This window comes from Oryctolagus cuniculus, chromosome 16 (assembly GCF_051225735.1).
Source record: "Oryctolagus cuniculus isolate XC-2025 breed Fujian yellow rabbit chromosome 16, ASM5122573v1, whole genome shotgun sequence".
NCBI lineage: Eukaryota > Metazoa > Chordata > Mammalia > Lagomorpha > Leporidae > Oryctolagus > Oryctolagus cuniculus.
In genome coordinates, this window is record NC_142882.1 from 91725359 (window position 1) to 91745000 (window position 19642).

Sequence of the window (19642 nt, forward strand, 5' to 3'; positions counted from 1 at the left end):
GGAAGGCTGGCGTTTAGTTCAGTGCGGGACGGACTCCAGGATGCACGTGGGTCCTACGACGTGTGTCTGTCATCATGAACACCTCAGGAATTTGTGGTTGACCTTGTTCCCTGATAGATCAGGTGCATTTTTCATAACAAGCAGTCCAGAACTGTTGCTGCATTTTGGCATGAACTGAGCACAAAGGGCAGTGTTCCTTCGTCAGCTGTCCCAGTCCCCACAACCCCTCTTGCTCCAGTGTGCACGGCGTCCACAGGGGCTGGGCACCATCATAAGCCCATGCAACCTGCAAGAGCTGCATGCCACTGACCTTGCATCTCATCGGGGGGTGGGGGGACTATGGAAACAGTAGGGATCGGGATTCTAGGTGCTGTCGGCTGACTGAGCAGCAGGGACTCTGTGCAGAGAAGGGAGATGAGCACACCTGTGCACCTGCACAGAGCACTCCCAGGTGAGCACGGGGGTGGCCAAGATAGGAAAACAAGTCAAGACAGCTGGGTTTCTCATGCTCCCCTCACCCGTGGAAGGGACAGCTGGTTGATCCCAGACACAGGCGCACACCCCATGGGCCAGGTACACCTGAATCCCTGGAGGGCCCTATGGTCATCCCCATGGAGGTGCCTCCGAGGCTCCTGGAGAGGGCGGACGGCCTGGGGGCCTCACCGTCCAGCCTCCCCGCACTGCAGTGGCCCGCTGGACGAAGGAGATCTGTTTCATGTGGTTTTCTCTGTGACAGCTTATCTTGTTACTCTTACCAGAATGAAAAATAAAAACAGATTTCTCTGGCATCCTGAAAGTCTGAGGACCTCTGTCCTGGGCTGTCCCCTTACACAAACACAGGTCGGCAAACACTTCAGAGACCTGCTTCCACTCAGAGTTTCTCCTCATTTCCTCTTTTTTTTTTTTTTCAATTTTTATTTATTTGTTTGAAAGGCAGAGACAGAGGCAGACAGAGAAACCGTCCATCTGTTGGTTTACTTTCCAAAGGCCTCCAACAGCCAGGGCTGGGCCAGACCAAGCTTGGAGCCAAAGAGCTCAGTCCTGGTCTCCCGTGTGGGTAGCAGGGACCCAAGTACTTGAGCTGTTGCCTGCAGCCTCCCAGGGTGTGCATGGGTGGAACCTGGATTTGGATCCAGGCCCTGCAGCACGGGACACGCGTGTCCCAAGCGGTATCTTAACCACCGTGCCAGACTCCCGGCTGCCCCATCTCTGAAGGAAGGGAAAGCGTGAGATCATCCGCTTTGGAGAAGTGAGAGCAGTCCCGGCTGGATGCACAGGTCCAGGGCTTTCACAGTGCAGAGCGCCTGCCATCACGTTCTCTCGGGCCCTTTGTTTTCCTCGGGAAGTTCTTAAGCTCTGCCCATCTTTAACTATTCATCTGCGTTGGCTGCCCAGATATGCCCAATAATGCTGTTTCTGAAAACATGCCAGCGGCGGTCGTGAGGCTCGGCGGGATGTTAAACGGTGATGTCTGTTCCCTAGACAACATACCGCTGCTCTCCCAGCATAGCCCGTGCCTCTGCAGTTCTATTTTCAACATTCCCGTAAAAGTGGCTGCGCTTACTGGGGATGATTTCACAGGTCTAGCCAGTCCTCTGAAGTGTTGGCCTGGATCTTGGGGGAGGGGCTGTCAACCCACTGCGGAAATTGGACACCACACCCAGCCATGTTTTCCGGGTCATTTTCCTTCGATCTGTCACCTGCACACCCCTCAGAAGCCTGGGTTTGTCCCTGTAGAGCTGACGTGGCCCGTGGAGCCAAGCTGCAGGCTGAGCAGCGACATAAGCCTTCCTCGAGGGTCTCCAGAGGGCCTGGGCCCTGCAGGCAGCTCCAGTGGGCTCCCGGCATCCTCTGAGGTCCTCACCAGCTGGGTCTCGCAGTGGCTTGCATCCCGCAGCGCCGGCTCACGTAGCCCAGGGAGGGTGGGAGCTACAGGAGTCGCAGCTTCCACAGAGAAAGGGGGCGTTTCCTACCAGTCCAGCTCCCCACTCTTGGGTGCACCAGATGGGGAGATTACCCATCACTAGGGGCTCCGCCAAACTCAGTCCCATCCCTGGTGAAAGGTGACGATGGGACCAGCGCGTGGCCAGCACACCAGCATCCCACACTGGAGTGCTGGCCTGAGTCCCGGCTGCTCCACTTCCAATCCAGCTCCCTGCTCATGCACCTGGGGAACTCAGAGGAAGGCGGCCTGCGCACTTGAGCCCCTGCCACCCACGTGGGAGACCCCGATGGAGTTCCTGGCAACTGGCTTTGGCCTGGTCCAAACCTGGCTGTTGTGGTCATTTGGGGAGTGAACCAGCAAACAGAAGAGTTCTGTCTGACTTTGTCACTCTGCCTTTCAAATAAATAAATAAAATCTTGAAAAAGAAGGGTGCCACCCTGGAAACCCCTGTGTCGTTGGGTACGTCCTACTTTGTGAGCGAGAGGCGACTTTCCTACTTCCGTGGGTTTTGCTTCGCGGTTGCAAAGGGAAGGCGTCGTTCAGCACCCTTCCCTGGCCTGTTTGGGGGCAGCCATTTTCCCGATGGGCACAGGGCCCCTTCCCTCCCTGCTCCCCACCAAGTTTAGTCAAATGAGGCAGCTGGCAAAGCAACGCTGGCTTTGAGAAGGAAGTGAACAGACTAAACGTGTGTAGCTCCACTCAAGGTGCCCAGGCCTTCGACAGGGGTGGGTGGATGGGATCAGCCCCAGGGGAGCCTTGGCGAAGGCAAAGAACTTGGAAATGAAATCATCTGGAGATTTGTTCAGTGGCGAGCACGCGGGAGATGTGCACAGCGTGCCTGCTAGGGTGTTCATCGTGGTGATGTTTACTAATGAAAACTGAAACATAGGTCCAAAAATAGGGAAAGGATATAAATAATCGTAGGGTACTCATGACAGATAGAATTGTGGACAAGCCACAGGCATGGGAATGTGTTCATGAGAACGTCTAAAACTAGTGCATTTTGGTGCCGGTGCTGTGGTGTAGCAGGCACAGTTGCCGCCTGCCACATCAGCCTCCTATATGGGCACCGGTTCAAGTCCCAGCTGCTCCACTTCTGATGCAGCTCCCTGCTAACGTGCCTGGGAAAGCAGCTGAGGATGCTTAGGCCCTAAGCGGATCCTTGGGCCCCAGCACCCATGTGGGGGACCCGGAAGAAGCTTCTGGCTCCTGGTTCCTGGCCTCAGACCAACTCAGCTTCAGCCATTGTGACCATTTGGGGAATGAACCAGCAGAGGGAGGATCTCTTACTCTCTGTCCCCACCCCCACTTCTCTGTAAACTCTGCCTTTCAAATAAATGAGTAAATCTTAAAAAACTAATGCATTTTGAAGAATCACCCTAGTTTTCTTTTTTATTACTAAATCATACAATTTATACAGAATACAGTGTGATAACTTGATACATGTATTCAGTGTGTGATGAGTTAGCACTTCCATTTCCTTCAATATTTTAAGATTGTTATCTGTAATGTATGTGTACACAACCAGACACCATAATTTCATTTACTTCTTAGTTTGTCTCTATGAGAGACATAGATAGAGATCTCCTCTGCATTTACTCCCCAAAGGCCCAAAACAGCAGGGGCTGAGCCTTGCTGAGCCAGGAGCTGGGAACCCAGTCCAGTCTCCCACGCAGGTGTCAGGGACTCAAGCTCTTCAGCCGTCATCACCTGCTGTCTCCTGGGTATGCATCAGCAGGAGGCTGGAGGTGAGGCAGGGCTGGGCTCCATCCCGGCCCCTCAGCCGGAGACGTCAGCATCCCAGCCACTGCCCCAAACGCCCGTCCTCCACAATTCCAGGAGATCCCGGGCGATGGTGGTGGTTCGCTCTGCACGTCTGTGTTCCCTCAGGATTGCTCTGAGGGGCGTAGGGACAGGGCCCACGTTCTTGTGTAGGAGCAGAAGTGGGTGAGAGTGCCAGCGGAGGCAAGACCTCAGCAGAGTCACCGTCGTTTTTGCTGCCCCCTCAAGGAGCCACGCTGAACCCCAGGTGAGCCCCACACTCAGCTGCCTCCTTATGTCCTCAGGGAAGGAGAGCCCCCCAGGGAGCGACGCTCCGGAGGACGGCGATGAGCCCATGCCCGTCCCTGAAGACCTGTCCACCACATCCGGAGGCCAGCAGAGCGCCAAGAGCGAGCGAGGCGTGGGTGAGTCAGGCCACGCGGGCGCCCTCCCGCAGGCTGCCCACACCCTGTTCCTGGGGAAACGTCATCTCTTTGTGCCCATCCCAGCAAGTGGCTGGCTGACAGGAGTCATTTCATCCAGCACTGCCCTGGGACACGCAGTGCAGGGGCAGCGTGTGTGAAGCCGGAGGGCCGCCCACACGCCCAGGGCTGTGGCGGAGCAGGGAGAGCCTGCCGCGGGGCACGCCTCCCCCTGGGGCCCCCTCTATGCTCAGCGCCCCTGCGGGAGTGTCAACGCTGAAATGCATGTGCCCCTTGTGTCGCGCAGTGGGGCTGCTTGTGTTCAGAGTCCTGGGCCACAGGAGCTGCAGCGGGGCCGTGGATGGCACCCCTCTGATCTCTGGTCGTAGACTGGTGAATGGGGTTGTAAGTGTTAAAACAATCTGGGCCATCTAAGTTGGTGAGCATGTGCACAACTCCTCCATGAAGAGGTGGACGCTGAGCCATTGCAGTCTCTCCAGTAGTTCACTTGCCAGGCCACAGTGTGCGGTCAGAAAACTTCACCTGCCCACTTTCTTGTAAGAACGCGGAGGCCCAGGGAAGCTCAGAGAATCAGCCGTGGGGTGGCAGAGTCAGAATCGAACTCGGTCTCTGTCCCAGGCACTAGTTTCCCTGTGCCGTGCCACGTGCCCGTGAGCTGCAAGCCGGTGGTCCCTGGGCTATCGAGCTCCTTTATTTAAATCAAGAGAAGACTGTGCGGCGGAGAGCCGTGCACAGAGGTCAGGAAGGATGTGTAGGTGAGAGGAGTACAGGAGGTCAGGGCAGGCGGCTCCCCGTGGCCTGGCCCGAGGGCGCGTGTGCGTGGCTCCTGGGCTCAGGAAAGCCTCCTTGGCCATCTGCCCACAGGGCGTCCTGGAGCAGTTCCTGAGGTGTCACGCGTCTCGGAAACCAGGTTGATGGGGATCTAGTGGTTCGTTTTTAAAACAACAAAATAGCTGTGCAGTTAGTTGCACAAATGTAGACGTGGCTGAAGCTGTGAGCGCAGGTGAGTCAGGAAAGCGGGCTTACGCACAGGCCCTTTTGCCCGTTAGCGAACGCTTCCGTGTGTGGGAGGAGTGAATCGCCCTTCAGGGGCGTCGCTCTGGTTCACACAGAGGTGGCCAGCATCGCTTCAGGGACACAGATGACCATCTTCCACGGGGCAGGTGACAGGTCTTCCCTCCACTGTGAGGAGTCCTTTCCAGGCATGTCTACACGAATTAAAAGTCAGTTAAGCCAGCACGTTAAGCCTGAGACAGTGTGTACATGAGAGACAAAGTGTGCAAAGTGGCCTGTGGACAGCAGCTGAGGGGGTGCCCCACGTTGCCCCCATACTTGGTCCTCACAGCACCCAGTGTGATGAGCTTTGTTCACCCCCCCCCCCAGGTAACAGGTGTACCTAACAGGTGCACACAGACTCAACTCAGTAGGGGCTCAGGGACTCGGGGCCCAGAGAAGCAATCCATCAACCATGCAAGTGCAGAGGGAGCCCAGATAGGCTCGGGCACACTGGGGTGATGGAGGTGGCTGCCACTGAAGTCCCGGCAGCCACTGCAGAGAGCTGAGAATCCGCTGGTTCCTGGAGAGTGAGAGCAACACGTGGTCCCTGGGCATGGGAAACCAAGGCATTACGGCTGGTGCTCCTGGAATGCCCATGCGCCGCCTCCCTGTGACCTTTGACCTGTGCTGGTCTCCCTGGGCTGGGGCGGGCATCCCTGGAGTCCCTGCTGCCTCGCGACATGCTTGTAGCGCATTCTTCCTATCGGAGTTTGGAAAACTCACATTTCAGAATCGTGAAGTTGGAAAGCCCTGGGAAGCCCTCAGAACTAGGTCTGTCCATGGCACTGACATCACCCTGAGGGTGGGCAGGAAGAGCCATGTGAGGGGCCCTGGGATGCTGCTGGGTGCATGGGGGCTCGCGGGGGCCCTGGCAGCAGGGAGCAGCCCCTCGCCCAGGAGAGCAGAGTGCACAGACACCGGTGACCAAGCGAGCCGTCACGGGGGAGGAAGTGTGGGCCGGGGCCCGAGGAGCCAGCTGTAGGCGGAGACGCAGGGAAGAAGCTCACAGCAGCCGTGCCGGGCCTGTGCCCTGTGCCCTGGAAGGAAATCAGGCGGCACTGGCGTGTGGTCACAGGTGGCTTACCGAGGCGGTCTGAGCCGGTTGAATACTGGAGCGTGGGGGGAGCGTGGGGGGAGCGCACAGTCAGGCAGCACTGTGACAGTGTGACACATGGGAGCAGCGCATAGTCAGATCTCTGTGCCGTGGGTTCCATGTCCAAGATTTAGCCAGCGCTGGATCTGAAGTCTGATAGGAAACTGACCTGCACGGCACGTGGACAGACCTCGTCCTTGTCCCTGGGAGCACAGCAGCTGCATCCTACTGGGTGGTGGAGGCGATCCAGCGGCTGTTCAGGCACCGGCACAGCGTGTGTGGGTTCTGAGCAAGCACCACGCCACTCGGCGTCAGCGACTTGGCAGGGGCCAGTTTCTGGGGATGCTGGGGGCCGGCGGGGACAGGCAGGGTCGCTCCTAGGTTAGAGGGCGTCCACTGGAGGCCGTGCTCCAGGTCAGGACAGAGCAAAGCAGTGCAGAGGGCAGGAAAGGAGGGGAAGCCTCCCGAGCCAGAGGCAGGCAGGAAGAGGAAGTGGGGTTGTTGAAATGTAGGCCGCAGCGCGGGGCGGAGTGGGTGTGGCGCAGGCCCTTCTCCCCTTACTTGTGCTTCTGAGCAAACACCGGTCCCGGAGCGGCTCCCAGGGCCAGGGGAGTTAGCACAGACCTCAGCAGGGACAACCCAGCGGCCAAGGGCAGGAGAGGGGTGCGGCTTGTACAGGAGATCCGTGGTGGGGTCCCTGAGCAGGGGAGAGGGACCTGCTGAGGCTTCAGCTGGGAGGGAGAAGGGGGGGAGAGAGGGGAGGGAGGGAGAGAAAGAGGGGGGACAGAGAGAAAGAGGAGGGGGGAGAAAAAGAGGGGGGGAGAGAGAGGAGAAGAGAGAGAGGGGAGGGGGAGAGGGGAGAGGAGGGGGAAGAGAAAGAGAGGGGGGAGAGAAAGAGGGAGAGAGAGAGAGAGAGGGGAAGGGGGAGAGAGGGGAGAGAGAATAGAAAATAGATCACCTGGCGGCACGGGGCTGGAAGAGGATTTCCTTAATTAGGAGTTGATCCTGGAGGCAGGCTGCCCGCTGCAGCAGGTTAAGCCACCGCCTGAGAGTGTTCACTTCCCAGTGCCTGGGATGGAATCCCGCCCTGCATCTGGTGCGCCTTCCCGCTCCTGTGCCTGGGAGGCAGCAGGTGATGGCCCAATGCCTGGGGAACTGCCACCCACTGGGAGACCTGGGTGGAGTGGCTGGCGCTCGCCTGGCAGGGTCTTTGCTGTGGTGGGCGTTTGGGGAGTGAACCCATGGATGGAAGATAACTCTTCCCCAACCCCGACTCTGTCACTCTGCCTGTCAAATAAATAAATACACGGAAACCTAAAACCCAGCCTAGAATACACAAACCGAAGATAGAGCCAGGAAAAGGGAGGGGTGCAGGAGCAGGTGGAGGGAGAGGGTGGGGTGGGTGCCGTGGCACCTGTCTAGACCCCGCGCGGAGCCGGCAGGGCCAGGGCCTCGTTCAGGCGTGGACCAGCCGGAGCCCGGACCAGACCGTGCTCAGAAGCGGATGGGTGGGAAACGGTGGAAAGCCCCCTGGCTGGGGTGGAGGTTTCATGGGCTGACGTCATTCCCAGAACAGAGGAGCACCATGTTCCCGCCACGCGTGGAGGGAGGGCGCACGGCAGCCAGGAGGGCTCGCATTCTCTTCCAGTCTGCGTGTTTCGGAGGACTCGCATGGGAGTGCAGCAGAGGCGCGTGACGGGGACAGCAGAGGGCCCTCAGCTCCCTGACTTGGTCGTGTGACGCCGCCGAGAGCTGGGGTGCCCCCAGCAGCCGCCTGGAGGTCCCCGCTGCAGGATGTCAGTGGTCGCACACCTGCAGGGGGTGGGGGGTAGGAAAGTGGATCAAAGCTGACCGGGGGTCTTCAGAAACCCTCTCATCTAGGCATTGAACGGACGCACGGACCAGAGCGTTCTAGTGTGGTTTTCTCCCTGGAATGAACACGGCCACCCCACAGGGGAGACTGGGAGTTGGAGCGTGGAGTGGCGCACATGGGAGGGGTGGGGCGGGGCGGGGCGTGGGGCCATGCAGAAGGGGCAGAGCCAGGGTTTTCGGTGCAGGGCCTGAGGAGGACCAGGCCTGGGTGGGGCGGGGCGCTGGCCTGGTGAGGCGGGCTGAGACCAGGGTGTGCGTGTGGGCATGGGCCCCGCACACCCCTGCACCGGAGGGTGCTCCTTGGGCGGCGCTCCCAGTGTGCGGGGGCCGGGGCGGGGGCGATGGCTCAGCTTCAGGACGGAGGCCCACAGGCGTCCAGGGCGCTAGGCTGGCACGGGGACTGTGGCAGAGAATGTCCAGAGAGGAGCAGAAATCAGCTTTTCTCGGGCTCATTCGCCTGACGCCAGAATTCTTTTCCTGAGCCTGAGGCTCAGGGCGGCAAAGGGTGCCGTCACCAGAGTCACGTGTGTGTTAGGGCAGTCACACGTGTGTCAGGGGTCACGTGTGAGGGCAGTCACGTGTGCGTCAGGGGCCGTGTGTGAGGGCAGTCACGTGTGCATCAGGGGGTCACGTGTGAAAGCAGTCATGTGTGTTAGAGGTTACATGCGAGGGCAGTCACGTGTGCATCAGGGGGTCACGTGTGAGGGCAGTCACATGTGTTAGAGGTCACGTGTGAGAGCAGTCACGTGTGCGCCAGGGGTCACATGTGAGAGCAGTCACATGTGTTAGGGGTCACGTGTGAGTGCGGTCACATGTGTTAGGGGTCACATGTGAAGGCAGTCACGTGTGTGTTAGGGCAATCAGGTGTGTTCACAGGGTGTCCTTTGAAGCCACACCCAGACCTTGTGGAGCGGTGGGCGAATGACTGTACAGTTCTCCCTGGCTTGGGAGCCTGCCGCTGGAACAGCAAGAGCGGGAGCGGCCTGGACTCTCCAGACACGCGGGCGTGGGCCCGAGTATGGTCAGAGCCAAGGAGGTCACTGTCACCTGTGAACGTGCGCCAGGCCTCTGGGCCCCTGAGCTGGGAGGGGCATTTCCTGCTGCTCCGTCTCGTGTCCTGGCCGTGTTACTGCGCTGGCCCTGCCGGGCCGTCAGCCAGCGTCCGTGCTGTGAGGTCACCGCCCCAGGTCGGCAGGCCAAGCTTCACCGGGGCCAGCGGCTCCAACAGGTGTACCAGTTACCTTACCACAGACGTCATCCCCACCCTCATGGGCTGTCCTTCAGGCTTCCCTCTTCAGAGCAGATCTCGTGTGATCCTTCCGAGTTGCCTTTTGGGTGCGTTTTCCGTTACCCCCAGCGTGTTGCTGAAGATGCTGGGAAGTCATGTCGTCACAGAAATTGCATCAGTTTTGGCAGCAAGATTTAAAACAGGAGACCGCGTCACACCCAGATACCACCTGTGCTGGGTCCTGGTAGAGACAGGTGAGGCCATACAGAGAAACAAAACTGGTGTGTGTGTGTGTGCATGTTCACACTTCCTGCGTGGTGTTTGTGTGCATGGCGTGTGGGTGCACTGTATGTGTGTGGTGTATATGTGTGTATATGCATCTGGTGTATGTGCCTGGCAGGTGTATGTGTGTTGTATTTGGTGTGTAGATGTATGCCTGGTGTATGTGCATGGTGTGTGTATTTGTGTGGTGTATGTGTATGGTGTGTGGTATTTGGCATGTGTACATATGTTTATGTATGTGTAGTATTGTGTGGTGCATGTGTATGGTCTGCGTGGTATTTGGCATGTGTGTATACTTATATGTATGTGTAGTATGTGTGTGTGGTATTTGGCGTGTGTATATGTGTATGTATGTGTAGTATGTGGTGCATGTGTATGGTGTGTGTGGTATTTGGCATGTGTATATGTGTATGTATGTGTAGTGTGTGTGGTGCATGTGTACGGTATGTGGTGTTTGGCATGTGTGCATATGTGTATGTACATGTACTATGTGTGTGGTGCATGTGTATGGTGTGTGGTAGTTAGCATGTGTGCATATGTGTGTGCATGTAGTATGTGTGTGGTGCATGTGTATGGTGTGTGGTGTTTGGCATGTGCGTATATGTATGTACGTGTAGTGTGTGTGCATGTGTATGGTGTGTGGTGTTTGGCATGTTTGTATATGTGTATGTACTGTAGTATGTGTGTGTGGTACATGTGTATGGTATGTGGTATTTGGCATGTGTGTATGTGTATGTATGTGTAGTGTGTGGTGCATGTGTATGGTGTGTGGTATTTGGCGTGTGTGTACGTGTAGTGTGTGTGGTGCATGTGTATGGTGTGTGGTATTTGCCATGTGTGTATGTGTATGTATGTGTAGTGTGTGTGTGGTGCATGTGTATGGTGTGTGGTATTTGGCATGTGTGCATATGTGCCTGGTGTGTGCAGGGGTGTAGTATTCAGAGGAGATAACCAGCTGAGAACGTGCTTCCTGTGTGGTTGGGACCCCGCTGGTTGGCCATGCAGGCGGCTGCTCACCATTCTGGCATCGGTGAGGTGTAATGTTTGTAAGACCCTGACAGGCTGTGGCTGTAGGGCACCACTAGACATCACGTGTGTGCACTGCTGTGACGTGGTCACTGTCTTCACCATGGTGCACGTGGAGTTCTGAGACCCTGGGACGGGAGGACACTAGCTGTGGGTGACTCCAGGGAGGAGTGCTGACACGCGGCCCTGACACGGCTTGAGACAGCCGAGCCATAAAACTCGCAGGGAGGGCAGGGCCGGCAGCTGCACTGCCTTTGAACTTGCAGCTGATGGTTAGAGACCCGTGGCTATGCAACCAAGTGCACAGCAGACTCGGGGCATCCAAGGCGGCTTCTTCAAGGACAGACGAGGGCAGCTCTTTCCTAACTTGACGGGGGGGGGGGGGGCTCTGAGCAGGGCAGTGAAGGGAGTCACCCCTGGAGTAGGAAGAGGTGAGGAGGAGAGTGAAGAAAGAATGGGGTAGGCAGGGGTGAGAGGCACAGCTGGGCCCTGGACTGCCCTGGGTAGGAACCACCATTCCTATGGAAAAGCCTGCCAAACACTTTTTTTTAAAGAATTATTTTATTTATTTAAAAGAGAGTTACAGAGCGAGGTAGAGCCAGAGAGAGAGAGAAAGAGGTCTTCCATTCCACTGGTTTATTCCCAAATGACCACAATGGCTGGAGCTGAGCTGATCCAAAGCCAGGAGCCAGGAGCTTCTTCCAGGTCTCCCACGTGGGTGCAGGGGCCCAAGGACTTGGGCCATCTTCCACTGCTTTCCCAGGCCACAGCAGAGAGCTGGAATGGAAGAGAAGCAGCCGGGACTTGAACCAGCACCCATGTGGGATGTCGATGCGGCAGGCTGGGGCTTTAACCCATTGCGCCACAGCACCAACCCTCCTGCCAAACACTTTGAGCTGCATAAGGTCCCTGTCAGATTTGTGTTAGCAAATCACACCCGTAACAGGAAACGTGGAGAGCCTGCCAGGCTGTGGGTACAGCGGAGAAAGGGTGTGCACTGGCACGGGGAGTAGGGAGAAGTGGAGGCCTACCTGGCTGTGTCCACTCACCTGACGTGGGGTCCTGTGGGACATACAGAGCTGGGCTGACATGGGGCGCCGGTACGGTCCTCGCCAAGGAAGCACCTGGACTGCGGGAGTGGAGGCAGCAGAGCCCGCGCCCGCTGAGGGAGGGCGTCAGCTCAGAGGGCTGCGGAGGTCACTGTGAGGCCCGTGCGGCCCTAGGGGAAGAGAGCCTTCAGTTGTGAGAAGAGGAAGCAAACGAGGAGACGGCACTGAATTGCTTGCTTCAGGTTAAATTTCTAGAAAGCTCTATGAGTGCACCAGAGAGCGGTGGTGCAGTGCGTGGGACAGAGCCTCTGGGGGTCCCTGCTGCTGTCCCAAGAGTAGCTTGGCAGGGGTGAGGTGGAAGGTGGACTGGAGGAGTGCCAGTGAGCAGGCAGCGGGGGAGGGGCCTCAGACAAAGGGGGAAGGGAAGGGAAGGGGTGTGGGAGGGAGGGGCCCTCAGAGGTGGTCTTTCAGAGAATATTGAAATACGTCTGAACTGATGGGGAGAAATGACTACATTCTAACAGCCCCAGAGGAGTCAGGGCCAAGAGGGTCTCCTAAGAGCTGGGCATAAGGCATCGCGTGGCCACGTCCCGGACCTGGAATGCTTCCTCTGGTCCCTGCGCAGCCCCTGTCACTCGGACCTCTGTCCAGGTCCCCACACAGGCATCCCCGCTGCCCTCTGTCTCTGCTGCCTTCTGACGTCCAGCCCCACACACCCCACTCCCAGAGGAAGCTCTGGCTTCATGTGGCCCCAGCAGCTGCTCGTCTCCGAGCACGTGAGAGGAGGGCCCAGTAGTGGCTGTGGGGTGGACACGTGGAGTGGAGGCCTTGTTTCATACCAGGAGGGCCCAGTAGTGGCTGTGGGGTGGACACGTGGAACGGAGACCTTGTTTCATACCAGGAGGGTCCCGTCATGGCTGTGGGGTGGACACGTGGAACGGAGACCTTGTTTCATACCAGGAGGGTCCCGTCATGGCTGTGGGGTGGACACGGGGAGTAGAGGTCTTGTTTCATACCAGGAGGGTCCCGTCATGGCTGTGGGGTGGACACGGGGAGCAGAGGCCTTGCTCCATGCCGAGATGAGGATGGGATGATGGAAAGGACAGCCGAGGGGAGGGTCGGGGCCATCCCTGGTGCTCCTCACCGTGAGTGCTGGAGTTCTCTCAGTGGACACTAGAACTGGGCAGCAGGGCTCTGCTTGTGTGACACTGGCCCTCGCAATGCAAGGTATTTGGCTGCCACGGCACACATGGTACCACCTCACCCTGTCTTCGTGACACCCCGAGTGTCCCCACTTCCTGCCCAGGTGAGCACCCGGTTAGAAGGGCCACCTATTCACCCCACTTGCCCTTCACGTCCCTCAGCACCTGCACTCACAAGAGTGTGCAAATCCATGATCTCTGATGAGCCAAGATTGCTCGCTGTAGGTGGGCACGTTCCAGCACCCCGCGTGAACTCGGAAGGAATTCCAACAGAAAGCTCCCAGCGCGTGTCAGCAGTTCTGCCGATTTCCACGTCTTGTCTCCAGCTCAGTGTAACAGAGTTCAATGCCGGCAGACGCCAGCGTTACCCTTGCCCTCGCTGCGTGCTGACAGCCTGAGCTCAGGATCCGGCGCCCTCTCTGGTTTGCGGGGGCTCTGTCACGATGGGGGGACGAGCACCACTTCCTGCTGCGGGGTTTGGGTCCCAGTGTTGTTTCTGCCTTGTTCCGTCTGAGCTGAAAGAATAGTTAGCGCATGTTAAACAACCAACTGACATTTCGTTAACTTTCCTTCTGTGAGGGGTTTCACAAAGAAATGGAAAAAAAAAAAAAAAAAGCTGCTGAGCTGTGGTTGCCGGTGGCTTTGGCACCTGTGCTCCTGGCGGCCTAGGACAGTTTGTGATTTGGGAAGTGTAAATATAACCCAGAAAAAAAAGCTCCCCCTGCTTTATGCAAAAGTAGAAAGGTTTAAGCAGAGCCGCACTCTGACCAGCGCCCTGCAGTGTTTCCAAAGAAGCAGGTGAATTCGGAGGAAGCGCTGGCTCCGGCCGGGCTGCCCCAGCCCTCTCTGGCCAGGGCTACTCAGTGGCTGCACGGAAGAGCCCAGCTCTCCTCGGGGGTCTCAGCAGGAGCCGCGTTTCACAAAGTGCCTGGAGCCTCCATGGGACTCGGGGTGTGCTCCAGGGCCTGGGGCTTCAGCTGGAATCGGCTGACTGGTGGACATCCGGAGAAGCCTCCCAGGCCAGCGTCCAGGGTGAGACTCCTGGTGGCTTGAAGACCACCATGGCTGGAAGTGTTCACACTGCAGAAATTGACAGAGGCTACAAATCGGGGCCCTTTTATTTATTTTGTTTTTGAGAGCTGCCTTCCCCCCATGCCACTGCCTAGGACAATTCTAACGTCCTGACGGCAGCAATAAAATTTGAAAGAAGGAACTGCCTTGTGGATGGAGCCGCGCGCGTGTGCTGTGGAGGGGAGCTGGGAACACTGACCTGCTGGGGCAGGCGGGGGCAGGAAGGGCTGAACGGAGATTGTCCAACAGCGTCGCTTCCACGCGGCTCTGCCGTCGGCATCTCAGAGTGGGAGTGTGGCTGCAGCCGGCCTTTCTGTATGAATGCGGACGCTGCTGCCCTAGCATTTGGTGAGGTCCCTGGAGCAGCGCGGCGGGAGATGGCCCATGCCTCACCGTGAGACACCCTTGGTACTTCCGCTGCTGTTTGGGTTTGAAGAAAACGCAGTGAGGCTTGTCTAAAGGACATGAGTGTGTGACGGAATTACGTGATTTTTCCAGAAGAGACTTGACCTCACAGTGTCCCTCAGATCTGACCCAGACATGTGTGCGCAGATCCAGGGGTGACCTCAAGCCGTGCCCATGCCTGCGGTGGCTCCTGAGGGCACCCTCCCAGGGAGGGCTTAGCCAGAGCTGTCACTCCGAGGGGTGACCAGAGACTGACGCTGCCGTGCAAGGCGGCAGACGCTCCTGGTACCTTCTGGAGCCCCACACCCTGCTTCGTGGGATCTTGGGTGGCAGTCGAGGGTGTGTCTCCGCCAGGCTGGCTGCCAGCAGGGCACGTCCTCTGCAGGCTGCGATTTCACTGAAACCACTGGGCTGTGACTCCGGCGAGGCCCTGAGTGTCCGGCATGTGTCGCCCAGGCTGGGCGTGAGTGGCAAGGCCTCCAGTTGGGCCCTGCCACTGTGGCCACTGTGGCCCTTGTCCATTCAGCATGAAGGATGTCAGCCTAGACCTGAACTCTGGCTGGAATGAGAGGAGGACTTTTACAGCAGCCCTGCGGGTGGGCGGATGGATGATTGTGCTTACTGTTTTTCTTGGGACCAGCACAGTTGTCGCTTCTTTTGCAATATCTCTGCTCATTCCAGCTGCACTTGGTGGCAATAAAAATAAGAACCCATGGTGCCACAGGGCACTTTTGTCTGCGTCTCCTCCCACTGCACCGTGTGATGATGGCACTTGGGTATTACCTGGTGTAGTGACCACTTTCTCACACTTGGCGCTCAGGCCTAAGCAATGCTTAATGAAGCGCGTGTTCAAAGGTTTACGGGACGTGGTTTCAGCCCCGAGGAGGAGTGGAGTGCGTGCTGTCATTCTGAAGGCTGCATCTCGTCGTCGTTCGAAAGCATGATTACGACTCCGATGTGATCTCCGCCCTGGCTTTTGAATGACTTCATGGCTGTGGGAGTAACGGGTTGTTAAGGGTTCATGTTTGTTAGTTTGTTTTCCTCACTTCGGTAACTTGTTTTTGTTATTGGCGGAGTGTCCCCTAAAACCTATTCCTGCATTCAGCCTGCAGTGTGCATGCAGATTACGCGCACGTGCACACACGTGTAAGATGTCAGGCGTGGCACCCGTCTAAGCAGAGGCTGGCCCGACAGCCCCCGCCTGGCTTTCTGCCCTGTGACGCGGGCAGCTCTGACAGGCCTTGTTTGAGGGTGAGCGTCTTGTGGATGAGTGACAGCCAGCATCTCTGGAACATGTTTGTGCCGGATGGAGCCAGCTGTTTTAGGGGAGCCCTGTGTGGTTCCGTAAGAAATAACAGGGCTGCAGGTGACGGTTGCCTCCATGCACTCGCCTGAACGCAGCTGCTCCATGGGAACAGTCGCCAATGAGATGTTGTGATTTTTTGCACGAAGCCTTTGAAACCCGGTGTGTGCTGCACCTACCGGTGGGGACTGGTGCTTTTCTCAGGGCCAGGAGCCGTGGAGGGGGGGTGGCCTGCTAGAGGGGCAGATCCCAGCAGCTCCAAAAAACAGGCTGAGGTTGATCCTTGCTGAATTGTAGCCGGAATTAGTCGCTTATCTGCTCGCTAAACTAGTCTTGACTCCGTCTTCTCTTCCAAATGTTCTCCTCGTTGTCATCACAAACAGTGTGAAGACTGGCTGTGTAGTTCCGTTGTGTTCCCACATGGCAGTCAGAGAACATCTGGATCCAGTGTAGTTTTAACCCCCATTGACTTTATTTTATGAAACTGGTTGTTTGTTTGTTTTAAAAGATTTATTTATTTATTTGAAAGAGTTCAAAACAGACAAAGCGAGATCTTCCATCTGCCGGTTCACTCCCCAGATGGTCACAGTGGCCAGGGCTGAGCCAGGCCCAAGCCAGGAGCTTCTTCTGGGTCTTTCATGTCAGGAGCAGGGACCCAAGCACGTGGGCCAACTTCCACTGCTTTCCCAGGTCATTAGCAGGGAGCTGGATCAGAAGCGGAGCAGCCAGGATATGAACTGGTGTCCATATGGGATGCCAGCATTTACCTGCTGTGCCATCGCCTGTGGCTCTGTTTTAACCAGGGGTCTGGGGGCATCTCATTAAGTACAGAGTAATGAGAAGACAGCAACATGGAAACCTGCAGAACCTAAGCAGAACAGCTGCAGCAAATGGAAAAATAGGCAACTTTTGAGCTTCCTGTCCATCATTTGCTTTTTTTTTTTTAAGATTTTTATTTAGTTATTTGAAAGTCAGAGTTACACAGAGAGAGGAGAGGCAGAGAGAGAGAGAGAGAAAGACAGAGAGAGAGGTCTTCCATCCAATGGTTCATTCCCCAATTGGCCGCAATGGCTGGAGCTTCTTCCAGTTCTCCCATGCAGGGGCAGGGGCCCAAGGACTTGGGCCAACTTCCACTGCTTTCCCAGGCCACAGCAGAGAGCTGGATCAGAAGAGGAGCAGCCGGGACTAGAACCGGTGCCCATATGGGATGCCGGCGCTTCAGGCCAGGACGTTAACCCACTGTGCCACAGCGCCGGCTCCCATCATGTGCTTGTATTCCTAGGGACTGCCTGTGGTCTCTGTGTTAAGTCAGGAAGTCTTCTTTAATTTCATTGCACAAGGTGATTGCTTTATGGACATGTAGCACGCTCTGTGAGCCTGCTGTGGAGGACCGGCTCCAGGTTAACTAAGCGTCCAGCACCGACACCGACACCAACACTGTCACAGCTGTGGCGCTGTCTTGCAGCAGGGGCAGAGTCTGGAGCCTCACAATCTCCCTGAAGAATGGCTGCTGCAGCCCCAGGAGGCCCTGGAGCAGAGGAGGTGAAGGAAGGTTTTTGTGTTTAGCAGGAGAGAGAGAAACAGCACACAGCCTGCCTGAGGTCTGGGAAGGCCAGTGTGGTGTGAACTCCCCACCCAGGTCCCACGCGTGGGTGCCCAGGCATTTGACAGCCCTTCTGGGTGCAGGCCAGACCCAGCCTTCCTGTGCAAGGGGCACCTTGCAGCTGAGCCCTGCTCTTCCCGTGGCCGCTGTGTTCCCGGCACACTGGGGTCCAGCAGACAGAGTCCCCACTGCGCCCTGAGTGTGCCGCTGCTGTGTTGCGGTCTTGGTCCCTCTCTCCCTTCCTTTAACCATGGATATGGGTTCATCGAGGGTTTCTCACTGGGTCCGTGGACCAGTGGTGGAATTCTTTTGCCCAGGAGTAAACGTTGTGATGGGTGTAGAGGAAAGGGTGCCCGGAGCTGTCAGGTCCACCTCCCTGGGTGACGATGGGTGGCCTAGAGTCGTCAGAGGCACTGGCATCTCCGGGCCACTAGCTTCTGCGTCTGCTGCTTGTTGAATGAGTTAAGTGGGGTTGTCTGGTAGAAAGGGCCCGAGGCAGGGCAACGCTCGTGGTCTGAGCCCACGGTGTTCAGCCGCAGTGGTCCTGGGCTCCCGGGCTGTGCAGCAGGGATGGGGTGCGGACTGAACGCTAAGCACCTGCCCAGCAGACTTGACCCTGGGAGTGTGCATCTTTCCCATTGCTTGCACTTGCTTTTCGTCTCCTTGCTTCCATGGCGTTCAGAGGCCCCACGCAGCCAGGCCGTTGAGCAGCTGAGACTCCATTTTGTTTTTCTTTTAGAGTCAAGTGTCCTTTTACAAGCTAGGCCTTTGGGGGAGGTGTTGCGTTAACCTGGGGAATGCTGCGGTTTTGTTCAGGAACAAGGTCCAACTGTGAGGTTGTGAGAATTCTTTCCTGGGTAACTTACGGGTTTGCCCCGGAAACCAAACCCAGAAACCCCAGAGGACAAGCCGGGCTTGTTGTGGACGCTCTTGGGGCTGGAGCTCTGGGTAGCTCTCTGTGCCTCTGCCTTAGCGGGAGTTGTGACACGTGGGACAGGCCGGATGCAGAACTCCTCACTGAATGAAGCCAGCTTGTTCCCGAGTGCCAGAGGCGTGAGGTGTTTCAGAAGTGAGTGACTTTGCCCTCTGCCCTGCGCCCACCATGTGCGTGGATGCCCAGGTCATGCCCTTTGCCCCCTGTCCCTCCTGTAGACCCCTGATGAGGGCCTGGCTCCTCCAGGCTCCTCCTCTCCAGGCGTCCCCAGCTGGGGTGAGTCGGCCACAGTTCACCTTTGCATACTTCACTTCACACCTCCAAACCAACCGTTGTCCTCGGCTCCCAGGGCGCCTCCGTCCTCTGGGTCAGTGCAGGCGTGTCCTAGACAGAGCAGCCTGTGCCAGCACTGGACAGGTGTCACCACGGTTGTGCCTGGGTATCTGTTCTCGTGTGCAGGTCAGTCGCAAGCCCCTGGCCAGCAGGTAAGCCCTGTCTGTCCTGTTGCTTCTCAATCACTTAGCACAAGACTGGGCAGCACAGGAGAAAGGAGTGGACATCTTGACTCGCAGAAGGGGTGGGGAACATCTCTGCCAAGGACCATTTCAGGGAGAAATGGAATGTGGCTTCTAAAAATACAAATCCCCTGGAGGTGGGAAATGTAGGGGACCGATGAGTTACTTAGAGCGCAAGGCCTTCAAAGTGTGGTCATAAGCCCGTGGAAGCTGGTGGCCTGGACGTCAGCGGGAAGTCAAAGACATGCGAGAACGGGTTTCCTCTGGGAGTTCAGGACCCCATGGTGTGTCAGAGACCCTGCCGTACCCTGCCCCAGGTTGGAGGAAACAGCAGGCGCAGGCTGGGTGTGGGGTCAGCGGCACAGGACCAAGCAGAGGTGGGGACGGAGCGGCCTCGGAGAACCGGCTCAGGGGCAGGTGCTCCGTGAACCCCCTTCCGTCCTAGGCACCTGCGAGGCACGGGGCTGGATGGGAAGACAGCACTGACGGAGTGAGAGGTTAGGCAGAGCAGGAAGGATGAAAGGGGGAAGACAGACATCAGAAATGGAAGAAGCCATCTCCTGTCCACCACACATTCTGCATGGTTCTGAACATCCCGCTCAAGGCAGAGTATTTGGGTTTGAGGCATTGAAGTTCACGGCTGCTTCCACTGGATTCGCTGCCTGGGACCGGAAAGACCGGGGCCAGCCTGTCTGCGGGGAGTGTAACGGGTGAGAACTTAGAAGCCTGAGCGTCCAGCACTGATGTCCGGCACCACCCAAGCACCCTGCAGCCAGCCGCATGCACGGTGGGCGTGAGCACCCTGAGTTGCTCTGTGCAGAGCTGGCCCCTCCCATGACGGGAGCTTCCGGGAG

At 57.4% G+C, this 19642-nt stretch overlaps 1 protein-coding gene across 15 annotated transcripts in view; it reads left to right on the forward strand.

Moving 5' to 3' along the window:
- IKZF1 (IKAROS family zinc finger 1) overlaps positions 1–19642 on the forward strand; it is a 95189-nt gene that overhangs the window by 17303 nt on the left and 58244 nt on the right. For all 15 annotated transcript variants that reach the window (XM_070059465.2, XM_070059463.2, XM_070059466.2 and 12 more), the window contains exon 3: positions 4012–4131. In XM_070059465.2, coding sequence (XP_069915566.1) covers positions 4012–4131 — 120 coding nt within the window. The remainder of the gene's footprint in view (positions 1–4011; positions 4132–19642) is intronic.